Source organism: Megalobrama amblycephala, linkage group LG20, assembly GCF_018812025.1.
Source record: "Megalobrama amblycephala isolate DHTTF-2021 linkage group LG20, ASM1881202v1, whole genome shotgun sequence".
In the NCBI taxonomy this organism is placed as follows: domain Eukaryota; kingdom Metazoa; phylum Chordata; class Actinopteri; order Cypriniformes; family Xenocyprididae; genus Megalobrama; species Megalobrama amblycephala.
This window is the reverse complement of record NC_063063.1, coordinates 8,437,075-8,447,086: the sequence shown is the minus strand read 5'-3', so window position 1 is coordinate 8,447,086 and position 10,012 is coordinate 8,437,075. Positions and strand designations below refer to the sequence as shown.

General features: G+C 34.6%; 1 protein-coding gene across 1 annotated transcript; it reads left to right on the top strand.

Moving 5' to 3' along the window:
* The first annotated feature begins 256 nt into the window (after window positions 1-256).
* nudt13 (nudix (nucleoside diphosphate linked moiety X)-type motif 13) lies at window positions 257-9,717 on the top strand. The gene is given in 8 exon segments (XM_048171598.1): window positions 257-696; window positions 2,307-2,449; window positions 2,540-2,647; window positions 3,014-3,120; window positions 5,173-5,298; window positions 7,014-7,125; window positions 7,226-7,380; window positions 9,167-9,717. Coding segments are annotated over 8 exon segments (1,020 nt in total). The 5' UTR covers window positions 257-616; the 3' UTR covers window positions 9,356-9,717.
* The last annotated feature ends 295 nt before the right edge of the window (window positions 9,718-10,012 follow it).

Sequence of the window (10,012 nt, the reverse complement as noted above, 5' to 3'; positions counted from 1 at the left end):
ACTTAGGGCTGATGCTTTTATAGCTCTGTATAATAGATGACATCAAATTTTCAGCATGTATACTTGGTAAATAAGTACACAAACTTTTAGCGAAAGCGTTGCAAAATATAGCATGGTGCTTTTTTGGTACCTGTTAGTGTAATCACAAAAAGCATAAATAATGTACATAAAAAAAACTTTTCTACAACGAGAGAGGGCGCTGTTTCCACACTGGCTCCATAGCCGCTGGCTGCAGCCTGCAGCTGCTCTTGTTGACGTACTGACGTCGTAATATTCTGCGCATGCGTCGTTTGCAGGAGTACAGAAGCAATCACATTTGTTTATTTATCAGTATATTATTATTTAGGGTGCCATATGTGTTCTGTTACAAATAGGCTATATATATTTTTGTGTCGTTCACCGGGCACCTGTGCATTTTCACGAACATAACGATCATTTGAAGGATATCGTGATAGTGAAAGAAGATTTCTACCCCCAGTTTACGTTTGTTACAAAGTTTCAAGGGCAAGTTGTGTCTCTTACGCCCTGCATGACTCTTTAAAGTTACATTCGAGTCGAGCAAATGTTAAAACCTTTATATTGAGAACACAGGCATTATCTTGTGGACCTTTTAGACATGCTGAAGTCATTCAAGCTTCTCTTCAACTGTAACCTGGTGTTATCACGCTCCTGCTCTGGATATGTGTCTCGAATGAGGTCTGTCTTCTTTCAAATACAACCATTTATTTATCATATAAAATAGAATGCCATTTGTTGGAGTACTTGAGTTAATAAAATGGATTATTACATTATTTTCAATCGAAGAATATTTGAATGAATCTCACAAAACCTGTCAAGAATTATGTCCAGGATATATTTCACATTAAAATGAAAATAAAGATATAAGAAATTATATTTTCCATAACGCAAATGAAGATTATTTCAAAGAATTTGCATTGTGATGTTTGTACACAAATTCATTTTTTTAATTATTATTAAAAATAATTCCCATGAATTTACAATGCAGTCCCCTTTTTCTGTGTTGATTTTCTGGGTGAATGACCTAATTAAATTAAAATTTCATGAAACATTGATTGTCTTGATTTCATGTGCTGTTTTTGGTATTAATTATAGGCCCAGTTTCACAGACAAGGCTTAGCCTAAACCAGGATTAAGCCTTAGTTCAATTAGGATATTTAAGTATCTTTTATAAACGTTTATTAGAAAAGAAAAAAAACATTTCTGGTGTGCATCTTAGGACAAAACAATGACACTGACATATTTTAAGATATGTCAGTACAAGTTGCTTTCAGTTAAAACAGCTCAAACATGCATTTTAGTCTAGGACTAGCTTAAAGGATTAGTTCAGTTTCAAATTAAAATTTCATGGTAATTTACTCACCCTCATGTCATCCAAGATGTTTGTCTTTTCTTTCTTCAGTCGAAAAGAAGTTAAGATTTTTGATGAAAACATTCCTGTATTTTTCTCCATAATAGTGGACTTCAGTGAACTCCAAACGGTTGAAGGTCAAAATTACAGTTTCATTGCAGCTTCAAAGCGTTCTACGCGATCCCAGGCGAGGAATAAGTGTCTTATCTAGTGAAACGATCAGCCATTTTCTAAAAAAAAAAAAATTATATACTTTTAACCATAAACGCTCGTCTTTAACTAGCTCTCTTCTTCTTCTTCTTCTCTATTAGAATTCCTGCAGTGTAGATTCTGCTAAGTGTATTACTGCCCTCCACAGGTCAAAGTTTGAACTAATTGTTATATACTTGCCCTAGCATATTGTATATGGCAATTTAGTTCAAACTTTGACCTGTGGAGGGCAGTAATACACTTAGCAGCGTCTACACTGCTGGAATTCTAATAAAGAAGAAGAAGAGAGCTAGTTCAAGACTGGTTAAAAGTATATTATTTTTAAAAAAAATTTAGAAAATGACCGATCGTTTCGCTAGATAAGACCCTTATTCCTCATCTGGGATCATGTAGAGCCCTTTGAAACTGTAATTTTGACCTTCAACCGTTTGGAGTCCATTGAAGTCCAGTCCACTCCACTTCCAGGAGAATAATCCTGGAATGTTTTCATCAAAAACCTTAATTTCTTTTCGACTGAAGAAAGAAAGACAAACATCTTGGATGACATGAGGGTGAGTAAATTATCAGGAAATTATAATTTGAATGTGAACTAATCCATTAAGACTTGTCTGTGAAACTGGGGGAAATGTGTTATCTATATAATAATTCTGAGTGTGAATTTTGGCAAAATATTGCTCAAGCAATTCTTTCTTAACATCGCAATATAAAATAAAATATTCATGTTTAGGTACCTCATGAGATTAAAAGAGGATGATGAGGCATGTCGAGAAGCACTGAAGTCTGGAAACATTCTGCTGTATCATAAGCTTGCTCCTCTACTGCAGAAGACCAACAGCGGCGTTTTCAAACTGGCTAGTCTAAAAACCTCAGGTCTCAGTACAACACCACTTGAACTCTTCCATAACATAAATTAAAACATTTTGGATGTAAGTTTTTATATTTGTATGCCAATTCTTCTAGATTTGGAACATATACTGGAGAAGGTTGGAAAGGACAAACACTTTGTTAACGAATCTTTTCTTCTGGGATGCACTGATAAGGGTCAACCACAATTCTCCCTAGAAGTGGGTCAGTTAATACAGCCATTACTTTACAATACTATGAATATATTTTAATGCTGAACACACTGCAACTGGAAAAAAAAAATATCCTTATAAAATTTCAATGTTGCATTTGTTGACTTAAAGTACATTACTTTGGTTTTGCTAGCTCCATGCTCTACTGTTTGAGATACAGGAACACTGTAGGAATGGGAATGTGAGTGGTGTTTGATTGTTCCTGGAATTTTTAATGACATTTTAAGTTCTTATTTCCATTATTTTCCATAAGTTTTCCACATATTTACAGGTTTTCTGTGACCATGCGAACCCTGTACACTTTATATTACTGCAAACACTATATAAATCATCTTATGGAGATCTCTTCTAACTATAGGTGATTTAGACCGCAGTGCATTGGAGCAGGAGTGTAGAGGTATGTTTGTGGACCTCAGGAGAGCTTTCTTCATGATAACTGGACCAGAGTCTGCTCTAGTGGCCAAAGTATGTACTTTAAGTTTCTAAATGATCAATAATGCTACTGCATTGTAACCGCTTTGAAATGTTATGTTTTTATGCCAGATGATATTTGATTTCAGAAAACATGGGTTAAGCAAGCAGGTTGCAGGTTCAATCCCAGTGATAATCCATGAACTGACTAAAGAACATGATCCCACTCTGTCACCATTACTACTTTAGGCAATATTTGTTGTTAAACTGGATACTTACATTTTCTAAACTGGTAACATGTGAATGGTGTTTGCTTGTATAAATCGTCCTGTCATGATGTTGGAAGTTATCCTGACAATCCCTAGTATGAACACTAATACGGTGTTATGTAGCCATCATAACTTTAGCTCAGCTGATTCTAAAAGGTTGTACTCTGTAACTGTGTCACGGATGGCACAGAGACAAGAAGGTAAGATCCAAATGCAGCTTTAATGGGGTAATCCAAAACGTAATCCACAAACAGGCAAGGGTCAAAATCCACAGAGCAGTCCAAACAGAAAACAAACAGAAGCCGGTGCCATAAAGTGAAACCACGATAACAAAAACAGAAACAAACTCAGTATAAATAGTCAGACACCAATGAGCAAACACAAAACAGCTGGGTGCAATGAAACGGGGATAATGAGTCCGGGAAGTGAGTTCTGGGAAATGTAGTCCGAGTGATAAAAACCAAAAGTCCAGGTAGGAGTGCCCTCTAGTGGCAGACAAGGGCACTCCCAGTAATGATCATGACAAACTGGCAAACCTTACGTATTATGCGTCGTTCTTTTAAAGCTGGGGATGTTTGTTGGTTGTTACATGAACTATGAATACTGACATAACTTACTGAAAGTCTGCATGAAATGAAAATTCTATTTTCTAAATGCATTGTGAACAATTCATCCATGCATATGTTTAATTTCTTTTAAACTCATAATTTTTAATCAAAATGTCGTAACTAGATCTTACGGTGAAACTACAGACTACTTTTGGTGATGTATGCAGAACTTCTTTAATCATGTAGTTTGTTTAAAGGCACAATATGTAAGATTTTTGGATTAAAATATCCAAAAACCATTAGAACAATGTTATATATTTTGTTGACTTGTGTACTTACAAATGTTTCCAAGAATGTTTAAATCCAGAGAAGTAAGCCATTTTAACCAGGACACGGACTATGTCCATGCGTCGTCTATCAATGAGATTACCCTCGATTTTTGGTTTCATTTTGTAGAAACCATGGAAACACCAAAGACGCTTTAACATATTGTGTTAAATTAGACAGATGAGCAACTGTTTGGATACATTCATCAACAGAAAACTAATTGTTTTATAGCTCAACACAGTAAGTCTTATAGTTTAAATCTTGTTTTCTTGATTTACCGCGAGTACCATGTTTTACCATGCCTAATATTGATCTAGCTTACTGCAGTGTGCAACAAGTGTCTCATAATAGCTGCCGAGCGAACACACAGAGTAGCATTATAACAATTTTTAAACACACAAATGTATCTAATATGATAAAACATAGTTGCATTACCCCATATACGCATGACGGAAGAAGCGGCATAATAATGGCTTCACTGCTCTAGCCGTGTGTTGCACTCGTCTCTCATTAGGAATCGCTCCAGCGGCCTCATTCCGCTCCAACGGCTTTCAGCCACATCCTGCTTCATACTACAGTAATGAAGACAACATGATTCCACGAAATCAATAATCAAGCTACGCCTTTGTTTTGAATAAGTGACCTCTAGCAGCAAAAAATTACATATTGTGCCTTTAAACTACTCTGCTCCTTTTTTACAATCGACAGCAAGCTTGTATTCAGATCTGCCTCCATTCAGTCAACAACCGATGCATAGAACCAAGTCCTGCACTGCATTTTTTGTTTTTCGATAATCCATTTAACTTAGGTGTACGTCACAATATGGAAGAAAATATATTTTGCTATTTCCATTACATTGTAACTTTACTATACATTGTGATATGATGCCAAATAAGAGCTATTAAAGGAATAAAGTTCTACTCTAAGAAGTTATTCATAGAAATGTTTGGTGTTTGTTTTAGGGACAGGCTCTCCTTCGATGGCATCAGACCAATGGCTTTTGTAGTGCTACGGGTCAGCCTACCGTCAGGAACCAGTCAGGAAGTTTCAGAGTTTGTCCCAGCAGTGGCATCACTTACTACCCCAAAGTAAGTAGATGATTTTCATGATGACACAATATGCACATACATGTCATCTGATAGAAAGGAGTGTCAGATTTTTCAAATAATTTCTGTTTTTTGTTTCACTGATGCTGATTCGAGTTATATAGAGGTGCTGTTCTACCTTCTCGATATACACTTTATTTTAAGGGTCCATAATCATACGGTAGTTAAGCATTAACACACCAGTAGTCAATGATTAGCTGAACATATAGTAAATGAACATTAGCCATTATTTATGCAGTAGTTAAGCATGAACACACCAGAAATTGTCTTTAGTAGTATTGTATTACTGGGAACTTAATAATAATTACTATACTTAATAATTACTGGCTTATTCTGGTGAATAAACTTGAACAACACTCAATGAGTATCATACAAATCAATAATTAATGTGTGGATATACTTTTCACTTTAGAACTTTATTCTTTATTACACAACTTAGGCAATTTATCACTCAAAACTTTAAAACCAATACTAATTAAACACAGTGATTCATATTGTTCAGTTTGGCCTAATGGTTAGAGAGTCGGACTTGTAATCTGAAGGTCACGGGTTCAAGTCTCAGTACCAGCAGGAAATGTAGGTGGGGAGAGTGAATGAATAGCGCTTTCTTTCACTCTCTTTATCCACAACTGAGGTGCCCTTGAGCAAGACACCTAACCCCCAATCACTCCCCGGGCACTGCAGCAAAAATGGCTGCCCACTGCTCCGGGTGTATGTTCAATACTCAGTGCTGTGTGTGTGTACTTGGATGGATGAAATTCAGAGCAGAAATTGAGTATGGGACACCATACTTGGCTACATATCACGTCACTTACTTAAATTTTCACTTAAAAATAAGTAACTTTGCAACTACATGTCAACTAGCAGCCATTAGAGCATTAGGCCCTGTCCCCTCACTGTCTTCCTCTGAGTCCACACTTTCGAAAGAAAGAAAGAAAGAAAGAAAGAAAGAAAGAAAGAAAGACAATGAGGAACAAAGTGAAAGAAATAAGCTTGTGGGCTTGAAAAAAGTGCGCATCGAGGGCACATATTAAAAAAAGTGCGCATCGAGTCTTGTGGACTTAATGGACACATGCATGCAAGTGGGGACAGGGCCTTAGTAGACTGTCTGCTTAATATCTGCTAAAACTTTATTTTGATGCTTCCCAAGATATATTCTACTGACTATAAGTAACTTTGCATGTACATTATTCTACTAACTCAAACCCTAACACCTAACAGTCTACTAGTGCTCTAATGAGAATTAGTTGAAATGTTGTGGCAAAGGAATGTCTAAAGTGGACTATAAATAAAGTCTAACCCTAAAAGGCATTTACTGTATATTCAGTTAACCATTAATTATTGGCTTATTTCTGCTTATTTGCCAATATGCTCTAAATATATGTTCAGTTAATTACTGGTTTGTTAAAGCTTAACTACCGCATAAATAATGGCTTATATGCATTTCCTATATGTTCAGTTAATCATCAACTAGTGGTGTGTTAATGTTTAACTACTGCATGATTATGGACCCTTAAAATAAAGTGTTACCAAACAGGTATTTTACCATTTTGCTAGTAGCTAGCGATTTAGTCTTTGTTTTAAGCTATTGTATATAATGTAATAGTATGGCCACTTATTACAACCAAAGTCCTGTTGTGTTTAAATTAGTTCACACTGAGAACATTAACATAGAGCTGTTTGTTCTTGACTTGCAGATGGCACCTGTAGTGATCGTGCTGGTGTCTGATGGGAGCAGATGTCTGCTGGCGCGGCAGGCCATGTTTCCTCTGGGCATGTACAGCGCACTCTCTGGCTTCTGTGACATGGGTGAGTCACACTTTAGCTGCTGTCCAGGCCAAATCAGTCTGTGGGGATACTTAACCATTTTGTTATTTTACCAGCTGTATTTTGTCAAAACATTTTGTAGGAGAGTCAATGGAGGAAGCCCTGCACAGAGAGGTGGCAGAAGAGGTGGGTCTGGAGGTGGAGAACCTATAGTACTCTGGATCACAGCACTGGCCATTCCCACAAAGCTCCTTTATGTTAGCCTGCCACGCAACTGTCAACCCAGACAAAACACAGGTGAGACTTGGATGATGCCTTTAACTACTTATTATAGTGAGACACAACTGGTCAAATGCATACATTCTATTAATTAAAATAATTGTATTAAAAAAAAAAACGTTAATATCACAAAACTTGTCAAGAAGATTACCAGGTAATGTTTCAACCCAAAAACAAAGAAGAAAAAAAGTCATATTTTGGTGAAAAAAAAACGAAAAACATTAATGCTATTTTTGCATGATTAACATTTTTGGCATTATTTTTATGGTAATAATCACATTTCATTCATGCATTATTATTATTATTATTATTATTATATTTTATTTATACATAATTGTGTTACCTTTGTATTGCCTTTAAGTTATTAATATATTAGCTTATTTTTTTATCCTGCACGTGCTTAATTGTAAAGAAAATGTTAATTCTCTTAGTTTTCTTTATTTTATTTATTTAATTTTGAATGAAAAATGTTTTTTAACTGAAAATAAATAAATAAATAAATAAAACAAATAAACAAATATTGCCTGACCAGAATTAATATTTGCCTTCAATCACAGTCTCTAGTCTGAGTGTCTGCTTTTACATACCTACATATTTACAATTATTTTCTGGAGGTTTTTAATAAATTTGGTAAAATTTATATGGGTCAATGACATGACAGGTCATTTTTTTGTCCAAAGGCCTTAATAATAATTAAAAACAAATATATGACATCCAAAGTATGTAAGGTAGTACAACTAGATCTCTTTTATTGAAAAATTATTTAAAAAATTTGTATTGAAAATTATTTAATAATATTTTGCTACATATAAAGGTATTTTAAAGATTTTGAAGTTTCAAAAGGTCATTCGGTTTAACCGTCCAAAGGCCAATACAGCCATTTCATTTGTGATTAAAATATCTTAAAATGTATATTTTTTTTATTCTGGCATGATTTTATAACATCATATATCATCATAGTGCAAAATGGTATTAAATTTATGTATAGAAGTCGTTGCTTTGTAATGAGAAAGAATGTCCGGAAAAATGAATTTCATTGATGTCATTTGGAGTAACCAATATAAAGAAACCATTTTGGATCAAGTCAATATCATGTGACAGGATGTGACATCATTCAGACATCTACAAAGGACCACTTGGTCATGAGGCAAAGTAACTAACTCTCTCTTAACTAACTTTGAAAATTTAATGTTTTCACTTGCTCATACGCACGTCCTGAAACATCAGGTTATTCGGTACAACTGCTATAAAACATGAAAAATGTAATTTTTAAAAACTTGTACTAAATATAAAATGTTTGATTGTCCTTTTGTTTGCTAGCTAGATATCAGCCTGTTAGCACTGTTTGAAAAAAAAAAATCATCATTCGGTATAAGCAAGTGTCATTCAGTAAACCTGAAATTTTGGTTAAACCAAATGACTTTTTTGGTGACAAATTTTGTCCATCATGTAAAAACTGACAAAAGCAGTGTTAATTGATTATAAAAACCACATAATCTCATTGTTAGCACTTAACTTAACACTTAATAAAACTTCAAAATTAATTATATCTCCATTATGTTTTTTTTTTTACACTTTTAAAAACCTTATTCGTCAATTACCCATATTCAATATTTCTCTGTCAATTACAGAACTTTGAGTGGATATGAATTGGTTCAGTTATTAAAATGTGAAATGATGTAGATGAATTCTATTTTGAGACCCTGGAAAACATTCAGGCATATCAAAACCAAATTTAAACCAGCACAGTAGAGGCATTGCTGTTGTTATAACCTTTACCTGCTTTAACTGTGTTCATGGATAGGTGAATATAGACACAGCAGAACTTGAAGATGCTCGATGGTTCACTTTTGAAGAAATAACAGAAGCACTACAGAACCCTCCACGCAACCCTAAAGAAGAGCCACCTGTGTTCTGGGTCCCGCCTTCTTATGCCATAGCCAATCAGCTCATTCAGGAATGGGCCAATCAGCAACAGCTATCAAGAAAATGACATGGACTAAAGTAACCATGCAACTATATGTATGGGTTACCTCTGATATAGGAACTTAAAGACAAAATAGACATAAAAGCCTAAACAAAATGTATTAATTGTGATAACCTCAAGACACTGAGGTGGACTACGGATCTTCAGTAACATTCAAAAAAGGACTGGAAAAAATTTGATAAATTGAGAATAACTATACAATGAGAAGATAATTATGATTGTAATAATGATTTCATAACATGAAATATAGTTGATGGACTGCATCAAGAAGCATCTGGATTAAGAAAACTGCACATCTACCTCAATCAGTTATGCATTGTAACTGTTTTTACAGAAAACATTTTAATAAACTTGTGTTTTTAAAATTATTTTTATGTATTTTATTACAATAAGGGAAAATACCAGGAAATAGTAACATACTGCATTTCTAACTTTTCATTATAGAATTGTCACCAATAATGTTTGAATGTTACTTCACGCAACAACATTTGGGCATATTCACCTCAATTTTTTAAAGAGGTTATGCTAAAAAACAGCATTCCTGTGTTTTACATCATCTGATGACAGTTGTTTGCCCCTCAGGTCGCCTCTTTTTTTAACCAAGGTCAAGATTAAGTAAAACAACATGAGTTCAATTGCTCAGTTGTTGGAAGTTAAATGCAA